The 19,085-nt window shown below is 50.5% G+C and overlaps 2 protein-coding genes across 5 annotated transcripts in view; one reads left to right on the top strand and one right to left on the bottom strand.

The window, feature by feature from the left end:
- Nucleotides 1-2,227: 2,227 nt before the first annotated feature.
- RPUSD3 (RNA pseudouridine synthase D3) lies at nucleotides 2,228-8,810 on the top strand. 4 transcript variants are annotated; one of them, XM_003894125.4, is made up of 9 exons: nucleotides 2,228-2,397; nucleotides 2,685-2,821; nucleotides 4,019-4,063; nucleotides 4,179-4,278; nucleotides 5,491-5,598; nucleotides 5,680-5,764; nucleotides 5,993-6,116; nucleotides 7,447-7,586; nucleotides 8,405-8,810. In XM_003894125.4, exons 1-9 carry the CDS (start codon nucleotides 2,273-2,275, stop codon nucleotides 8,594-8,596), a joined length of 1,056 nt encoding a protein of 351 aa, XP_003894174.1. In that variant the 5' UTR covers nucleotides 2,228-2,272; the 3' UTR covers nucleotides 8,597-8,810. The 4 variants fall into 4 exon arrangements, with proteins under 4 accessions (XP_003894174.1, XP_031519024.1, XP_009198513.2 ...); XM_009200249.3 differs by having other exon boundaries at nucleotides 2,280-2,561; XM_031663164.1 differs by lacking the exon at nucleotides 8,405-8,810 and having other exon boundaries at nucleotides 5,965-6,116; nucleotides 7,447-7,564.
- Nucleotides 8,811-15,246: 6,436 nt separating this feature from the next.
- TTLL3 (tubulin tyrosine ligase like 3) overlaps nucleotides 15,247-19,085 on the bottom strand; it is a 29,152-nt gene continuing 25,313 nt past the window's right edge. Inside the window, 4 exon segments of the mRNA XM_009200261.4 lie at nucleotides 15,247-16,420; nucleotides 16,423-16,645; nucleotides 16,832-17,037; nucleotides 18,471-18,612. Of these exon segments, the coding sequence (XP_009198525.3) occupies nucleotides 16,251-16,420; nucleotides 16,423-16,645; nucleotides 16,832-17,037; nucleotides 18,471-18,612 (741 nt within the window). The 3' untranslated portion in view covers nucleotides 15,247-16,250.

The following is a 19,085-nucleotide window of genomic DNA, read 5'->3' on the forward strand; positions in this document are numbered from 1 at the left end:
CCCCCACTGGATTATACTGGATATGTAGGTATAGAGTTTACGCCAAATTACCTGACCAGTAGGTGGGTAGTTGTGTTATTGGCACTATTAAACCATCTTTCTTCCTACTGCCCATAAAAACAGGCAAACTCCTGGGCTTCCCTGTCTATGCTTCCCGTGAAAAGAGAAGCATAGTTATAGGAAATTGAAAAAATGATAAATGTCCCCTGAGAGAATCATACAATATTATAGGCTGGCTACTTAGGCACAAGACGGCTCGTGGGGATACTGGACCCCCATTTACATGATCAACCAAATGATACGGTTACCAGCTGTCTTAAAAATAACCACTAACAAAACCAGCAGAGCCTTGACTACTCTAGCCTGGCAAGAAACTCAGATGAGAAATACTATCTATCAAAATAGATTAGCTCTCAACTACTTGCTAGCACCTAAAGGAGAGGTCTGTAGGAAATTTAACCTTACTAATTGCTGCCTACACATAGACAATCAAGAACAAGTAGTTGAAGACATAGTTAGAGATATGACAAAACTGGCACATGTGCCTGTGCAAGTGTGGCATAGATTTAATCCTGGGGCCATGTTTAGAAAATGGTTCCCAGTGCTAGGAGGATTTAAAACTCTTATAACAAGAGTTATAACAGTAATAGGAACATGCTTACTGCTCCCTTGTTTGCTACCTGTACTACTTCAAATGACAAAAAGCTTCATCGCTACCTTTGTTCACCAAAATGCTTCAGCACAAGTGTACTATATGAATCACTATCGATCTGTCTTGCAAGAAGACACAGGTAGTAAAAATAAGTGAGAACTCCCACTATTAAGAGTCTCAAAGGGGGGGAATAAGGGAGGAGACCACCCCTCATATTGTCTTATGCCCAATTTCTGCCTCCAAATAAAGAAAAAGTAAAAACTAAAAGGCAGAAATGAAATCCACAAGCAGACAGCCCAGCGCCACACCCTGGGCCTGGTAGTTAAAGATTGACCCCTGACGTAATCCGTTATGTTATCTATAGATTACAGATATTGTATAGAAAAGTACTGTGAAAATTCCTATCCTGTTTTGTTCCGATCTAATTACCGGTGCGTGCAGCCCCCCAGTCACGTACCCCCTGCTTACTGAATTGATCATGACCCTCTCACATGCACCCCTTTAGAGTTGTGACCCCTGAAAAGGGACAGGAATTGCCCACTCAGAGAACTCGGCTCTTGAGACAGGAGTCTTGCTAATGCCCCTGGCCGAATAAACCCCTTCCTTCTTTAACTCGGTGTGTGAGGAGTTTTGTCTATGGCTTGTCCTGCTACAGTACTCCATCTCATCTTTTTACTTTGCATTTCCAGTTTGCCTTGCACAAGGTCTCTTCTTCCTCTGTGGCTCCTCCACCTACATGTGTCTACCTGCTAATTGGACAGGAATATGCACACTAGTTTTCCTTACTCCCAAAATTCAATTTGCAAATGGGACCGAAGAGCTTCCTATTCCCCTCATGACACCGACATGACAAAGAAGAGTTATTCCACTAATTCCCTTGCTTGTCAATTTGGGACTTTCTGCCTCCACTATTGCTCTTGGTACTGGAATAGCAGGCATTTCAACCTCTGTCACGACCTTCTGTAGTGTTTCTAATGACTTCTTTGCTAGCATGACAGACGTATCATAAACTTTATCAGTCCTTTAGGCCCAAATTGACTCTTTAGCTGCAGTTGTCCTCCAAAACCACCAAGGCCTTGAGTTACTCACTGCTGAAAAAGGAGGACTCTGTATATTTTATTTTATTTATTTATTGAGATGGAGTCTTGCACTGTCCCCCAGGCAGGACTGCAGTGGCCGGATCTCAGCTCACTGCAAGCTCCGCCTCCTGGGTTCACGCCATTCTCCTGCAGCAGCCTCCCAAGTAGCTGGGACTACAGGTACCCACCACCACGACCGGCTAATTTTTTGTATTTTTAGTAGAGATGGGGTTTCACCGTGTTAGCCAGGATGGTCTTGATCTTCTGACTTTGTGATCTGCCTTCCTCGGCTTCCCACAGTGCTGGGATTACAGGCATGAGACACCCCGCCCGGCCAAGACACGTTTTCTGAACAGATCAAATTCGTCTGCTCCCCAGCTCTCCCTAAAAGCACAGGCCCGCAATGCCGCATTTCCTTCCTGGGCGGAGGAAAAGCCCGCCTCCGCAGGCTCTGAGTCCCGCCTCGTCACCATTCCGATTGACACTCAAGCTGACCAATCAGCACGCTGGCTGGAGCGTGGCGCTGCTCCTCTGAAAGCACATGCGCACTGTACTGACTCGGGAGATGGACGGCCGCCGTGTTTTGGGTCCGATCTGGAGTGGCTGGCGGCGGGGCCTGGCTGTAAGCACAGCGCCCGAGGACGCAGGCTTTGGCATCGAAGCCCGGTGATTAAGTACCCCCTCCCTCATGCGGGACGGAGGCTAGGGCAGGGGGAAGGCACGTGCGGGATCTGCATCAGGTAGATGTTACCCGAAAACAGCCCCTTGGCCTCTCTCAGCCTCGGTGCCCTCGACTGTAGGATGGGACCGGTCGTACCTGAATTTTCGAGGTCAGCCTAGACATTGTGAGGCATTTGTCAGAGGCCGCAGGTTTTGGGAAGAGGCGTCGGGAGATAGGAATGGGCGGCACCTCTGGACGGAATGACTCCCATTGCTTCTCCCTCGTTGTCCAGGCATCACAGGCAACCCCGCGGCTCCCGCCTACGGTCGGGGCCCCTCGGGGACCAGCCCTTCCCGGGGCTGCTGCCAAAAAACCTCAGTCGGGAGGAGTTGGTTGATGCGCTGCGGGCAGCCGTGGTGGACCGGAAAGGTGAGGGGTGAGAGGCACGGCCGCACAGGGATCGGGAGGGGACTGCCGCGGAGTGAAGCCACGGGATCAGCCCTGCTTCTGCCTCCCACTAGCAGCATGAGCTGGGACGAGCCACCTAATCTGCACCCTCTCCCCGCTTTTAACCTTACTGCCATGATGCAGTAGGGTTAAGAGTGGGGAGAGGATGCAAATAACTATCAAGCCTTGCACATACCCGGCGCTCAGTTACAGGAGTTGCTATACTAGATTATTGTTTATTGGCCGCGGTGGCTCACGCCTGTAATCCCAGCACTTTAGGAGGCTGACGCGGGCGGATCACTTGAGGTCAGGAGTTCGAGACTAGCCTGGCCAACATGGTGAAATCCCGTCTCTACTAAAAATACAAAAATTAGCCAGGTGTGGTGGTGTCCGCCTGTAATCCCAGCTACTGGGGAGGCTGAGGCAGGAGAGTCACTTGAACCCGGATAGCAGAGGTTGCAGTGAGCCGAGGTCGTGCTACTGCGTTCCAGCCTGGGGCAACAGAGCAAGACTCAGTCTAAAAAAACGACAACAAATTATTGTTTATTGATAGACAAAACACAGGCTTTGAGTCAGATATCTAGGCTCTGTGATCAGCTTGCTGTGTGGCTTTAGGAAAATAACTGAATTTCTCTGAACCCCACTCTCCATTCAGTGATTTATTTCTTTTCTCAACTATTTCTTAAACATATGCTGTGTTCCAGGCACTGTTCTAGGCAGGCTATACAGTGCTGAAAAAGATAGATAGGGTTTCCGCTCTCAAGGGAGAAATGGATTTCTCTCTAACGGGAGAAATGGGTGTCAGAAAATAAATGAACAAGTTACTAGTGATAAGTGCTATGCATAAACTAAAACAGGATGTTCTAATGGTGAGGAACTGTAGGAAGAGGGCAGACATTGGATTGGAGATTCAGACCTCTCTGTGATGTGACATTTGAGCCAAGGTGATAGGGAGCCAGACCTGGGAAATTTGGGGACAGAGGAAACAGTAAGTGCCAAGACTCTGAGGTGGCAGAGGAACAGAAAGCAGTTCAGTTTGGTATGCGGTAGATAAGTCACGTCTGAGAGTCATGATGGGGCCATGTGCTAAGATGTGTGAGAAATTGCTCTGGAAATTCTTAAGTGCTGCATAAAGGGTTACTGTTGCTTTTGCTGATGTTCATGTGATGTATGTTTCAGGACCTCTAGTGACGTTGAACAAGCCACAGGGTCTACCAGTGACAGGTACAGGCCGGGTATGTGGGAAGGGAATGCAGCAGAAGGGGGTTTTGTGTCTGGGGAGGGAAAAGTGAAGGCGTGAAGCTTTGGCCTCTTGTAATTTTTCTTTCTTACTTTCCAGGAAAATCAGGAGAGCTGACGTTGTTGTCAGTGCTGCCAGAGCTGAGCCAGTCCCTGGGGCTCGGGGAGCAGGAGCTTCAGGTTGTCCGAGCATCTGGGAAGTAAGTGGTAGGGGTGATAGGAAGCTAGGAGTACAGGCATCCATCTATGGTGGGGAAACAGCTGCTTTGGGATATGCTGACACATTTTCCATAGGAAGGTTTGAGATCGTAGAGGTGGATACAAGTACAGTGAAGAGGAGGAAGCTGATGACTCTGGGTTCAAATCCTCAAGTACAGATGGTGTGATACCAGGCAAAGCATGACACCTCCCTGACGCTGGGCACAGTGACTCACGCCTGTAATCCCAGCACTTTAGGAGGCCAAGGCAGGAGGATCACTTGACCCCAGGAGTTCGAGACCAGCCTGGGCAAAATAGACCCCATCTCTGGAAAAACAACAACAACAAAACCTTCCCTGAGGCCGGGCATGGTAGCTCATGCCTGTAATCGCTAGGACTTTGGGAGGCCGAGGTGGGAGGATTGCTTGAGTCCAGGAGTTCAAAACCAGCCTGGGCAACATGGCAAAACCCTATCTTTACTTAAAAAAACAAAACAAAAGAAACACACACACACACACACACACACACACACACACAAGCTGGGCATAGTAGCACATGCCTGTAGTCCCAGCTGCTCAGGTGGCTGAGATGGGAGAATCACTTGAGCTCAGGAGATGGCAGCTGCAATAAGCTGAGATCCTGCCACTGTACTCCAGCCTAAACAACCTGAGTGAGACCCTGTCTCAAAAAAACAAAACAAAACAAAACCCTCCCTGAGCCTCAGTTCCCCTAATGGTAAAATAGAGAAAATAATACCTATGCTTAGTGTGCAGTCATTTCTCCATGACTGTACTCGTGGCAGGCATTGCTAGTCAATCCATGATACTCTTTCCTCTAACTGCCATCAATTAAAGATGGTACTTGAGATTAAATATTTCTGCAGTTCCACAAACTCATGAGCTTTTTTGTGGGGAACTTATTTAAGAGCTACTATGTACAGAATTTCTAGTAGAGTTCTGGCACATGGTAGACAATCCTTACGACATTTGGCTCTGAGCTCCCTGGGGGCTGGGGAAAAATGAGAAACACATTAAGCTACAAAGTCTTGATATCAAAGAAGGGGAAACCTTACTTATTTCTCAGGAGGTGGTCTAGGTTATAGTCCTGGTGTTAGTGTTTGGCCTGAAGCAGGTCAGTGTTCCTTCCTAAGAGTTTCCTTTTTAGTGGGTGAGTTCAAGGGACTTTAACTTGTGTAATTTGTCTTCTTATTCCAGGGAAAGCTCTGGGCTTGTACTCCTCTCCAGCTGTCCCCAGACGGCTAGTCGCCTCCAGAAGTTCTTCACCCATTCACAGAGAGCCCAGAGGCCCACAGCTACCTACTGGTGAGAGGTGCTGGGAGGTTCTTAAGGTGGTGGGGAAGGCCCAGCAAGCCACTGTGTGACCTCCTCCTGCCCCTTCCTCAGTGCTGTCACTAATGGGATCCCAACTGCTTCGGAGGGGAAGATCCAGGCCGCCCTGAAACTGGAACACATTGATGGGGTCAATCTTGTGAGTCCGGGTCTGGGCAGGGAAGAGGAGGGATGCTTCTAGATACAGTACCCTACAGAGAGGAGTCAGGGGTATGGATTTGGGAAGGCTGGCTCTCCTGTCCCCTAAAACAGGCAGTTGACCACTGCCTATACTGTGGCCCTGCCCAGAGTCTGTTGGGAGCAGGGAGGGTCTGGGTATAGCTCCCAGGCCTGTGTAAGGCTTGTTCACTCTTGACTGGCACCACAGACAGTTCCAGTGAAGGCCCCATCCCGAAAGGACATCCTGGAAGGTGTCAAGAAGACTCTCAGTCACTTTCGTGTGGTAGCCACAGGCTCTGGCTGTGCCTTGGTCCAGCTGCAGCCACTGACAGGTAGGTCTGCACCCCAGCCAGCCTTTAAAACTGCACTTGATTTGGGAGACTGAGGTGGGTGGATCACGAGGTCAGGAGTTCAAGACCAGTCTGGCAGGGATGGTGAAACCCTGTTTCAACTAAAAACTATAAAAATTAGCTGGGCACGGCCGGGCGCGGTGGTTCACACCTGTAATCCCAGCACTTTGGGAGGCCAAGGTGGGTGGATCATGAGGTCAGGAGATGCAGACCATCCTGGCTAACGCGGTGAAACCCCGTCTCTACTAAAAATACAAAAAATTAGCCGGGTGTGGTGGCAGGCGCCTATAGTCCCAGCTACTCGGGAGGTTGAGGCAGGAGAATGGCATGAACCTGGGAGGTGGAGTTTGCAGTGAGCTGAGATCGCGCCACTGCACTCCAGCCTGGGTGACAGAGCGAGACTCTGCCTTAAAAAAAAAAAAAAAATTAGCCGGGCACGGTGGCAGGTGCCTGTAATCCCAGCTATTCGGGAGGCTGAGGCAGGAGAATCGCTTGAACCCAGGAGGCAGGAGTTGCAGTGAGGCAAGATCACGCCACTGTACTCCAGCCTGGACGACAGAGTGAGACTTCGTCTAAAAAAAAAAAAAAAAAACTGCACTTGAGCCGGGCGCGGTGGCTCACGCCTGTAATCCCAGCACTTTGGGAGGCCAAGGCAGATGGGTCACTTGAAGTCAGGAGTTCAAAACCAGCCTGGCTAACATGGTGAAACCCCGTCTCTACTAAAACTACAAAAATTACCTGGGGTTGGTGGCATGCACCTGTAATCCTAGCTACTTGGGAGGCTGAGGCGGGAGAATCACTTGAACCTGGGAGACTGAGGTTGCAGTGAGCAAAGATTGCACTATTGCACTCCAGCCTGAGAGACAGAATGAGACTCCGTCTCAAAAAAAAAACCAAAAAACTGCACTTGGCTCAAGGGGGCAAGGGGCTGGGGAGATGGTGGTATCAACAGCAGCCTGGGAAGCATTTGGTGGCCCCCAGAGGTGTATGTGACCAGGCCCAGCTAGAGGAGGCAGCTTCAGGCTAGCACCCCAGCAGGAAAAAACAGTCCTTATGGCTGGTGGCTTCAGCAATTAAATCAGGGTTGCATCTCATCATGAGTGGATCCCACAGCCAGGCAGATTGATAGCTGTGGTCGTCCTGACGTGTTGTGTGTCCCTCTCTGGATGCAGGGGCCATAGTACCGACCTCACTGAAACATGTGATCTGAGAAAGGGGGTGGTGTTTCCCCAAAGGAAAGCAGGAGGGGTGATACTGGGTGGGACAGAACGAGCAGCTGCCCACTGTCTTTCCGGGCTCTTCTGTTGCCCAGTGTTCTCCAGTCAACTACAGGTACACATGGTACTACAGCTCTGCCCTGTGCTTGGAGACCACACATACTCTGCCCGTGTGGGCACTGTCCTGGGCCAGCGATTTCTGCTGCCAGCTGAGAGCACCAAGCCCCAAAGACAGGTACTCCAGCCCACCTGCTTGCTGCTTTCTGAGGGGTGGAGGGAGAGGTGAGCATGGACAGCATCTCAAGACCTTATCTTTGCAGCTTGGGACTACTGGGAGGCAGCCCTTTTGGCTCCCAAGGCTGTATCTGTACCCACATCTTGGTGTGTGGCCTTGGGCAAGTAACACTCTCTTGAGCTTCATTCTGTCTGTGTGTTCAATAAGGGAGTTGATGTGGCTGATTTCTAAAACCCTCTTAAGTCTGCCATTCTTTGAGTCTGGTACAAAGGGTCAAAGGCATGCATGTATTAGGACACCAGATGCCTCTACCTGCTCTAACAGAGTAAGCCCAGACTACCAGAATCTTAACACAAGAACTGTGCCCTCATGTTAAGGTCAAATAACGGGAGTGGGCTCTGCTCCAAGCAGTAAGTACTCAGGGACCCAGGCTGTTGATATCCAGCCAGATAAGGGAGACAGTGTAGGTTCAAGTGGGTAAGGCTTTTCTGGACCAGGTGTGGAAGTGGCATACATACTGCCACCTACATTCACTTGGCTAGAGCTCACTCACGTCTCACCAAGCTGTGAGAGGGCTGGGAAATGGAGTTGAGGTGTGTGCCTAGGAGGAAACTGATTGGGTGACCCCCTAGCCAGTCTCTGCTGCAGTGTGAGTGCCTGTATGAATGTGCACATCTGTGTATAAAGAAGACGTGATTAACAGCAGCAGAACAGTGGGGAATAGAGGAAGCGCCCACCTTACTCCCATTTCCCTTAGAGGTGGGTACCCAGCTGCTTGGAAAATGTGGGGCTCAACACAACGTACCTCTCTGCTCCAGGTCCTGGATGAAGCCCTCCTCAGACGCCTCCACCTGACCCCCTCCCAGGCTGCCCAGCTGCCCTTGCACCTCCACCTACATCGGCTCCTCCTCCCAGGCACCAGGGCCAGGGACACCCCCATCGAGCTCCTGGCACCACTGCCCCCTTATTTCTCCAGGACCCTACAGTGCCTGGGGCTCCACTTACAATAGTCCTCCCTCTGTTCCTGACCCCCTCACACACACTGGAAAGTGAGGGTGGGGGCTCTGCAGTCGGACAAACCTAAGATCACATCCTGGACAGGCCACTTGCTTGTTGTGTGGCATTAAGCAAGTAAGTTTACCTCTCTGGACTTGTGATAATAAAAGTTCCTACCTCATGTTATGGTTTTGAGGATTTGCTAAGAAAGTAAATGTTTATTACAGATCTTGCTTTCTGCTGAGGTGACTATGTAGTCTTTTTATTTGGTGGTTTCCATCCTGATCCTAGCTGGGAGATGTTAGATTTTTGTGTGTTTGTGTGGTAAAATACATATAAAAGTTGCCATCTTGGCTTATATGTATTTATACATATAAAAGTTGCCATCCACTGCCATCCAGGGGCAGTGGATCACTTGAGCCCAAGAGTTCCAGACCAGCTTGGGCAACATGGAGAAACCCTCTCTACTAAAAATAGAAAAATTAGCTTGACATGGTAGCACATGCCTGTAGTCCCAGCTACTTGGGAGGCTGAGGTAGGAGGATCACCTGAGCCAAGGATGCAGAAGTTGCAGTGAGCTGAGATCGCACCATGCCACTCCACTCCATCCTGGGCCACAGAGTAAGGCCCTGTCTCAAAATAAAATTTACCATTTTAGCCATTTTAAGTGTACAGTTCTGTGGCATCAAGTACACTCACATTGTTGTGCAACCAGCACCACCATCTCCAGAACTTTTTTATCTTATAAAACTGAAATTTTGGCCAGGTGCTGTGGCTCATGTCTGTAATCCCAGCACTTTGGGAGGCTGAGGTGGGCAGATCCCTTGAGGTCAGCAGTTTGAGACCAGCCTGGCCAACATGGTGAAACGTCGTCTCTACTAAAAATATAAAATTAGCCAGGCACAGTGGCAGGTGCCTGTAATCGAAGCTACTAGGGAGGCTGAGGCACGAGAATCACTTGAACCTGGGAGGTGGAGGTTGCAGTGACCACGAGATGGCACCACTGCACTCCAGCCTGGGTGATAGAGTGAGACTGTGTCTTAGGGCTGGGAGCTATGGCTCATGCCTATAATCCCAACACTTTGACAGGTGAATCACCTGAGGTTGGGAGTTCGAAACCAGCCTGGCCAACATAGTGAAACCCTGTCTCTACTAAAAATACAAAAATTAGCTGGATGTGGTGGCAGGCGCCTGTAATCCCAGCTACTTGGGAGGCTGAGGCAGGAGAGTCACTTGAACCCAGGAGGCAGAGGTTGCACTGAGCCGAGATCACATGACTTCACTCCAACCTGGGTGACAGAATGAGACTCCATCTCAAAAAAAAAAAAAAAAAAACTTTCTCCCCATTAAACATTAATTCCCCATCCCCCCAGCCCCTGTTAGCCACCATTCTGCTTCTGTCTCTATGAAGCTGACTGTTCTAGGAACCTCATAAGTGGAGATGTTAGATCTTTTTCTTTAAAAAATTGTGAAATATAGCAAACATCAAAATATACCTAAAACATGTCTATGATTTTTTTTTTCCTGAGACAGTGTCTCCCTCTGTCGCCCAGGCTGGAGTGCAGTGGTGCGATCTTGGCTCACTGCAAGCTCCACTTCCTGGTTTCACGCCATTCTCCTGCCTCAGCCTCCCGAGTAGCTGGGACTACAGGCGCCCGCCACCACTCTTTGCTAATTTTTTGTATTTTTAGTAGAGACGAGGTTTCACTGTGTTAGCCAGGATGGTCTCGATCTCCTGACCTCGTGATCCACCCACCTTGGCCTCCCAAAGTGCTGGGATTACAGGCATGAGCCACTGTGCCTGGCCATTTCTATGATTTAAAATAATACCATCACGGGGTGTGGTGGCTCATGCCTGTAATCCCAGCACTTTGGGAGGCCAAGATGGGAGGATCACTTGAGCCCAGCAATTCAAGACCAGCTTGGGCAACATGGTGAAACCCTGTCTCGGCCGGGCGCGGTGGCTCATGCCTGTAATCCTAGCACTTTGGGAGGCTGAGGCGGGTGGATCACCTGAGGTCAAGAGTTTGAGACCAGCCTGGCCAGCAAGGTGAAACCCTGTCTCTAGTAATATAAAAATTAGCCAGGCGTGGTAGCCTGAACCTGTAATCCCAGCTACTTGGGAGGCTGAGGCAGGAGAAACGCTTGAGATTGTGCCATTGCACTCCAGCCTGGGGGACAAGAGTGAGACTTCATTTCAAAATAAAAAAAAAAAAGAAAGAAAGAAACCCTGTCTCTACAAAAAATTAGACGTGGTGGTGCACGCCTGTAGTCCCAGCTATCCAGGAGGCTGAGGTGGGAGGATCACCTGAGCCCAGGAGGTTGAAGCTGCAGTGAGCCGTGATCTGCACTCCAGCCTAGGCAACAGAGTGAGACCCTGTCTCAAAAGAAAACAACAGGCCAGGCGTGGTGGCTCATGCCTGTAATCCCAGCACTTTGGGAGGCTGAGGCAGGCAGATCACTGGAGGTCAGGAGTCTGAGACCAGCCTGGCCAACATGGCGAAACCCTGCCTCTACTAAAAATAAAAATGCCTGGCATGGTGGTGGACACCTGTAATCCCAGCTCTTCAGAAGGCTGAGGTAGGAGAATTGCTTGAACCCAGGAGGTGGAGGTTACAGTGAGCCAAGGTCGCGCCACCACACTCCAGCCTGGGCGACAAGAACGAAACTCCATCTCAAAGAAGAAGAAAACAACAACAAATACCATCATCCCCTCAGTGTCCACAGAGGATTGGTTCCAGGACTCCCTTCAGACACCAAAAATCTGATACCAAAACCCTCAAATCACTTACATGTAAAATGGCACAGTGTTTGCATATAGCCTACATACATCCTCCTATATAGTTTAAATCATTTCTATATTACTTATAACACTTAATGCAATGTAAATATATAAACAGTTGTTATACTGCATTTTAATTTGTATTTTTGGTTGTATCATTTTTTATTTATTTTTTCATCTGTAGTTGGCTGGGTCCACAGATGTGGCACCTGTGAATAGGGAGCGACAATTGTAATTATAAAGTAGTGCCCATATTACTCCCCTTGGGGCGCGAAATACAAGCACCCACTCCTTTCTGGTAGAGCAGCAATTGTCAGCCCTGGCCCTGGATTAGAACCCCCTCCCCCAATCCCTCAGGAAGCTTAAGTCCCCAATTCTGCACCCCCAAAGATTCTGGCTTAATTGGCCTGGGGTGGATACCCTGGCACTGATCTTTTAAAAAACTACTTGAAGGGGTTCTACTGTTCAGTCTAGGTCGGAAACGAATCCCCTGGTTTGGGAGAATTACTTTGTTTTCAAGTTGACTGCATACATATGCATCCCTAACCAATGTATTTCATTTTTTGTTTTTTCTTTTTGAGACCGAGTCTCGCTCTGTCGCCCAGGCTGGAGTGCAGTGGCCGGATCTCAGCTCACTGCAAGCTCCGCCTCCCGGGTTTACGCCATTCTCCTGCCTCAGCCTCCCGAGTAGCTGAGACTACAGGTGCCCGCCACCTCGCCCGGCTAGTTTTTTTTTTATTTTTTAGTAGAGACGGGGTTTCACTGGGTTAGCCAGGATGGTCTCGATCTCCTGACCTCGTGATCCGCCCGTCTCCGCCTCCCAAAGTGCTGGGATTACAGGCTTGAGCCACCGCGCCCGGCCACGTATTTCATTTTGCCTGGTTTTGAAGTTTCTGGAACCACACTGTATATACGCTTTCATGATTTGCTCTTGCTCCTAATTGTAAAGTGCATCTGTGTTGTATGGTGTATGGTTTGAATTCTATACTTGGAATAGACCAGTTTGCCCATTCTACTGTTAGTGGACAGTTAGGTCATTCGGCTGTTACCACAATGCTGCTGTGAATCTGCTTGTATGCATTTCCTGGTGCAGTTACACAAGGATTTCTGGATTAGAATGTCTGGCCTGGTGTGTTAATTTGTTAGAGCTGCCACAACACATTAACACAGCCTGAGTGGCTTAAAATGTATTAATGTTCTTTTGGTTTAAGAGGCCAGAAGTCCCAGCACCACCTCACTCTTGAAGGCTTGGGGGTTAGAATCCTTTCCAGATTATCGGATGGCTCCAGGTGTCCCTTGGCTTGTGGCTGCATCACATCAGTATCTGTTTCCATTTTCTTTCTTCTTCTTTTTTTTTTTTTTTTTTTTGAGATGGAGTCTTGCTTTGTGGCCCAGGCTGGAGTGCAGTGGTATGATCTCAGCTCACTGCAACCTCCGCCTCCCAGGTTTAAGTGATTCCCCTGCCTCAGCCTCCCTAGTAGCTGGGACTACAGACGTGTGTCACCACGCCCAGCTAATTTTTGTATTTTTAGGAGAGACGGGTGTTTCACTATGTTGGCCAGGCTGGTCTCGAACTCCTGACCTCAGGTGATCCACCTGTCTCAGCCTCCCAAAGTGCTGGGATTACAGGAGTGAGCCACTGTGCCCAGGCTTTTTTTTTTTTTTTTCTTTTTTAATTTTTATTTTTTGAGACAGTCTCGCTCTTATCACCAGGCTGGAGTGCAAGCAGCATGATCTCGGCCCACTGCAACCTCTGCCTGCCAGGTTCAAGCGATTCTCATGCCTCAACCTCCTAAGTAGCTGGGATTACAGGTGTATGCCACCAGATCTGACTAATTTTTGTATTTTTAATAGAGATGGGGTTTCACCATATTGGCCAGGCTGGTCTTAAACTCCTGACCTCAAGAGATCCACCCACCTTGGCCTCCGAAAGTACTGGGATTACAGACCTGAGTCACCGTACCCGGCTTGCTTCCATCTTCACGTGGCTTTCTCCTCATGTCTGTCTGCTCTTCTGGGTTTTTTGTTTTTGTTTTTGGAGACAGGGTCTCATTCTGTCACCCAGGCTGATGTGCAGTTGTGCAAGCATAGCTTACTGCAGCCTCAAACTCCTGGGCTCAAGCTGTCCTCCTACCTGTGCTGAGTAGCCGGGACTACAAGCACACACACTGCACCCTGGTAATCCTTTTAAAAATTGTAGACTGGGCGCAGTGGCTCATGCCTGTAATCCCAGCACTTTGGGAGGCCAAAGTGGGCGGATCACAAGGACAGGAGTTCAAGACTAGGCTGGCCAACATGGTGAAACCCCGTCTCTACTAAAAGTACAAAAATTAGTTGGGTGTGGTGGTGCGTGCCTGTAGTTCCAGCTACTCAGGAGGCTGAGGCAGTGAACCCGGGAGGTGGAGGTTGCAGTGAGCCAAGATTGCACCACTGCACTCCAGCCTGGGCAACCAAACAAGACTCCATCTCAAAAAAAAAAAAAAAAAAAATTGTTGAGATGGCGGCTGGCCTCAGTGGCTCACACCTGTAATCCGAGCACTTTGGGAGGCTAAGGTGGGTGGATCACTTGAGCCCAGGATTTCAAGACCAGCCTGGGCAACATGGCAAAACCCTGTCTCTACAAAATATGCAAAAAAAAAAAAAAAAAATAGCCAGGTGTGGTGGCACGCACCTGTAGTCCCAGCTACTTGGGAGGCTGAGGTGGAAGGATCATCTGAGCTCAGGAGGTGAATACTGTAGTGAGCCAAGATGTTGCCACTGCACTCCAGCCTGGGTGAAAGAGTGAAACCTTGTCACACACACACACCCAAAAAACAACTAAGTTGGGGTCTTGTTATGTTGACTAGGCTGGTCTTGAACTCCTGGCCTCAAGCAATTCACCTGTCTTGGCACTCCCCCATCCAATGTGCTGGGATTACAGGCATGAGCCACTGCACCCAGCCTTCTTACTCTTTTTTTTTTTTTTTTTTTTTGAGATGGAGTCTGGCTCTGTCGCCTGGGCTGGAGTGCAGTGGCCGGATCTCAGCTCACTGCAAGCTCCGCCTCCCGGGTTTATGCCATTCTCCTGCCTCAGCCTCCCGAGTAGCTGGGACTACAGGCGCCCGCCGCCTCGCCCGGCTAGTTTTTTGTGTTTTTTAGTAGAGACGGGGTTTCACCGTGTTCGCCAGGATGGTCTCGATCTCCTGACCTCGTGATCCGCCCGTCTCGGCCTCCCAAAGTGCTGGGATTACAGGCTTGAGCCACCGCGCCCGGCCCCTTACTCTATTTTTTTAATATATATATATATTTTTTGAGACAGAGTCTCGCTCTGTTGCCCAGGCTGGAGTGCAGTGGTGCAATCTCGGCTCACTGCAAGCTCCGCCTCCCGGGTTCATACCATTCTCCTGCCTCAGCCTCCTGAGTAGCTGGGACTACAGGCGCCTGCCACCACACCTGGCTAATTTTTTTTGTATTTTTAGTAGAGACAGGGTTTCACCGAGTTAGCCAGGATGGTCTCGATCTCCTGACCTTGTGATCCGCTTGCCTCAGCTTCCCAAAATGCTGGGATTACAGGCATGAGCCACTGCGCCCGGCCTCTATTATATTTTTTAAAGCAGGGTCTCAGTACGTTGCCCAGGCAGGCTACCCTCCAACTCCTGGCCTCAAGCAATCCTCCCGCCTCAGCCTCCTTTTCTTTTTTTTTTTTTTTTTTTGAGAGTCTCACTCTGTTGCCCAGGCTGGAGTGAAGCAGCACGATCTCAGCTCACTGCAACCCCACCTCCGGGGTTCAAGTGATTCTCCTCCCTCAACCTCCCGAGTAGCTGGGATTACAGGCACATGTCGCCATGCCCGGCTAATTTTTGTATTTTTAGTAGAGACAGGGTTTCGCCATGTTGGCCAGGCTGGTCTCAAACTCCTGACCTTGGGTGATCCACCTACGTCAGCCCTCCTGAAATGCTAGAATTACAGGAGTGAGCCACTGGCCTTTATCTTTTCTTATGAAGACACTTGTCATTGAATGTAGGCACCACACTGGTCATTGGGATTATCTCATTTAAGATCTTAAACTTATTTACATCTGCAAAGACTTTTTTTTTTTGATAGAGGATTTCACTATGTTCCCAGGCTCAGAGTACAGTGGCATGATCACAGCTCACCACAGTTTTGATCTTCCCGGGCTCAGGTAATCCTCCCACCTAAGCTTCCCGAGTAGCTAGGACTACAGGTGCATGCCACCACACCCGGCTAGTTTTCTGTAGAAACGGTTTCACCATGTTGCCCAGACTGGTCTTGAACTTGTGGGCTCAAGTGATCTCCTGCCTTGCCCTCTCAAAGTGCTGGGATAACAGGCATGAGTGACCATACCCAGCTACAAAGACTCTTTTCCTACATAAGGTCACATTCACGGGGTCTAGGTAGACATCTCTTTTCAGGGACCACAGTTCAACCCACTACAACTAAGCAGTGCCACACTTTTCTTCAGGTAGGTGTGGCTTATTGGATATTTCATTTTTAGGTGACCTTGGCCCCTTGCTGAAGAAGGGATAGACCCACTCTCTCTGCAGAAGGGCTGAGGTTTAGGCAAGGTCAACTCTTTCCCCGTCTCATGATATTAACATTCCTATGCCCATTAGGTGTCATTCTGCCAGCCCGGCTTGTTCTCTGGTGTTGGGGGGCTCTCCGTGGTCGGCAGTTCTGGCAATACGTCCCTGAGTCTACTCACTGCCACGTGATCTTGGGCAAGCCATGCCTCCTCTTTCAGACTCAGTTTCTTCATCTGTAAAGTGAACGCTCACGCTCCCCACCTCTGGATCGGAGATGCTGGGGGAGTCCCTAAATAGGAAGCCCCATGTCTGTCCTTAGGTGGGAATTCTGGGCCTTGCTGCATGGCGGAGCTGCTGATGGCCTCAGGCTCTTGCTGTGGACCCTGAGGTACACGGCCTCGCCCCACCCACTCTTGACCCTCCAACAGCAATGGAGCCAAGCCCCAAATACTTCACTTGTTTCTTTTTATTTGGTGTTGGATCCAGGACAAGGGCAGTGGGGAATCGAAGCAGGGGCTTCCCTAGCTTCATACCCCCAGGCCCCTGTGCCTCTGGAATGTACCAACAAGGGGCAGGGGTTTCAGGGGGCTCAGCCTCTTCATGGGGCACGCCTCAGCCCTGGGTTTGTCGCAGTTTGGCCTTGAACTTGCCTTTGGCCTTGACCTTCCTACGGGTGCTAGGAATTGTTCCGACTTCAAAGGGCAGAGGCAACAAGGCACTTCCAGCTGGGGGCCTCGGAGGCACAAGAGAGCAGGAGCCTCAGTGTGAAAGGAGGGGAGAAGAGGGAGACGGTCAGAAGTCTGTTGAGGAAGGGGCTTCTGAGGGAGACAAGCTCTTCCCTTGGGGTGCCAGCCAGCCTGGGAGCTGCCGTCTGCCTGTGCCCTCCAGCCCTGACCCCATGCTCAGCACGGTCCACTGGGTGTGAGCCACAGGTCGAGGCCCACCTTTCTTGGCTTCAGGATGCTGGGTGCCACCTTGAAATCAAGGTTAGGTGGGAGGGAAATGAAGACCTTGGCCGTGGGTAGAGTCATCAGGGCCTTAGTGCCCACCAGCTTGCTGTGCTGTCGTCTGAGGACCTGGCCCTGGTGTCGGAGTACATGGGGAGAAGGCAGCTGGGCCTTGGTGTGGAGGCTGGGGAAGTGGTGAGGGGCTGTGGGAGCAAGAGAAGCTGTGAGGGCCTGGGGGGCCCCAAGGTGGCCTAGCTGCCCTAAAAGGTGTGTGTGGAGGATGGGGGGATGTGGAGGGGGCGGGGTAAAGGCAGATGGAGCCCTCCGGGTTCCTCCTCCAGAGGCAGTGAGAAGAAAACAGGGTAGAGTCCAACAGACCTGGGTCTGCATCCCAGCTGTGCCCCTTCTGAGCTGTGCAACCTTGGGCAACTTCTTTAAACTTCCTGATACCTTGTCTGGAAAATGGGGATAATAGCACCTACCTTGCTAGGCTGGTGTAGGCACTAAAGGAGCTGGGCAGGTAGTGGCATGGGGCACACTGTTAAGTGCTGGACACATGTTAGTTATTTTCCCCAGAGGTGACTGCTTGAAGGCAAAGGCAGAATACTGCAGTGGGAAAAGCGTGGGCGCTGGAGAGAACAACCTGGGCTTAAGTTCTGGCATCTTTGAAATAAGGTCATCTTTGAAATAAATCACTCTGCCTTGCAGAGTGACTACTTTGGAGGAGACAATACTTATTTGGCCGGGTTTTTTTTTGTTTTTTTTTGACAGAGTTTTGCTCTTGTTGCCCAGGCTGGAGTACAATGGTGCAATCTCAACTCACTGCAACCTCCGCTTCCTGGGTTCAAGCGATTTTCATGCCTCAGCCTCCCAAGTAGCTGGGATTATAGGCACCTGTCACCACACCTGGCTAATTTTTGTATTTTTTAGTAGAGTAGAGATGGGGTTTCACCATGTTGGCGAGGCTGGTCTCAAACTCCTAACCTCAAGTGATCTGCCCGCCTCGGCCTCCCAAAGTGCTTTTTTTGTTTGTTTGTTTTTAAGACAGCATCTCGCTCTGTCTCCCAGGCTGGAGTGCAGAGGTGCAATCATAACTCACTGCAGCCTTGACCTCCCGGGCTCAAGCCATCCTCATTAGCCTCGCGAGTAGCTGGGACCACAGGCTCGCGCCACCATGCCCAGCTAATTTGGCTGTGTATTTTTAAAGAATACTTTGTGAGTAGTAGCTTTTACTTGCTACTGGTGGCTCTTTGGTGGGGTGGCTGATCCAGGTGGTTAGGAGGGGCCTGGAGAGCAGGAATAAATCGCCTTGGGACACTTGGGTGTTTTGGGCGAATGGTCTTACCCAGGGCCTGGGGGTTCTTCAGACTCAACGGCAATCTGTTCAAGTGGTGGGGTTGCCTGTCCCCACTAGAAAAGGTCATAGTGAAAATGCAGCCTATCCCGGTGCTGGGGGCGTCCCACTCTGGGAGATTGGGGCAGACCAGGGCTGTGGCACTTTTCGCCTTGCCTTTCTTCCCCTTTCCGAGGGCTGAAGTGGTGGCAGTGGAGACTGGCTTCTCACTGTGCCCCAGGCTCCTGGCCCCAGCACCTTTCCTAGAAGCTGACCTGTGGATAGGGGTCCCCGAGTCCTTGCCTTCCCTAGAGCCTCGCTGGGTCAGCAGAGGGACTGCTGGGCGGACCCCCATCCGCCGATGACACATCGCCATGGGCTTCTTGATGGTGGAGCCCTCTACCAGGAGCCGGATGCCCACATACTGGGGCACCTCCACAGCAGGCTGTGGGCAAGAAGAGGAGACAAGGCCCACTCAGTCAGTGGTAGTGGAATCCTTGGCCCAGCGGGACCCAGGGTAGAGATGGGTGGAATTACTTTCTGAGGCACCTGGTCAAAGAGACATTTCTGAGCTGAGAAATGGAAAGCCCACCTCTGAGTCAGTACCTAGAGTCACAGAGCTCCAGGAATTGCTAGCCCAGAGGAATGGGGGAATCCCAGCCATGTCCCACCAGCACCCCTCAGCCACATTTCCCTCCTAAGCTGCCCCTAGCCCCTGCTGGAATGTGTGTGGCTCCACTGCACAGGCTACCACAGGTGGACAGCTTCCTGAGCTCAGCCAATCAGATTCTCTGCACAGGGAGTTTGAGTTACGCCACCCAGACAGGTAAGAGGCTTGGAGCCTGCCTAGAGCCTCGTGTGAACCCAGGTTATGGGGGAGCAGAAATTAAGAACCTTAAAGAAGACAGTCTGTGGAGA

The sequence above is a fragment of the Papio anubis genome, chromosome 2 (assembly GCF_008728515.1).
Source record: "Papio anubis isolate 15944 chromosome 2, Panubis1.0, whole genome shotgun sequence".
Lineage (NCBI taxonomy): Eukaryota > Metazoa > Chordata > Mammalia > Primates > Cercopithecidae > Papio > Papio anubis.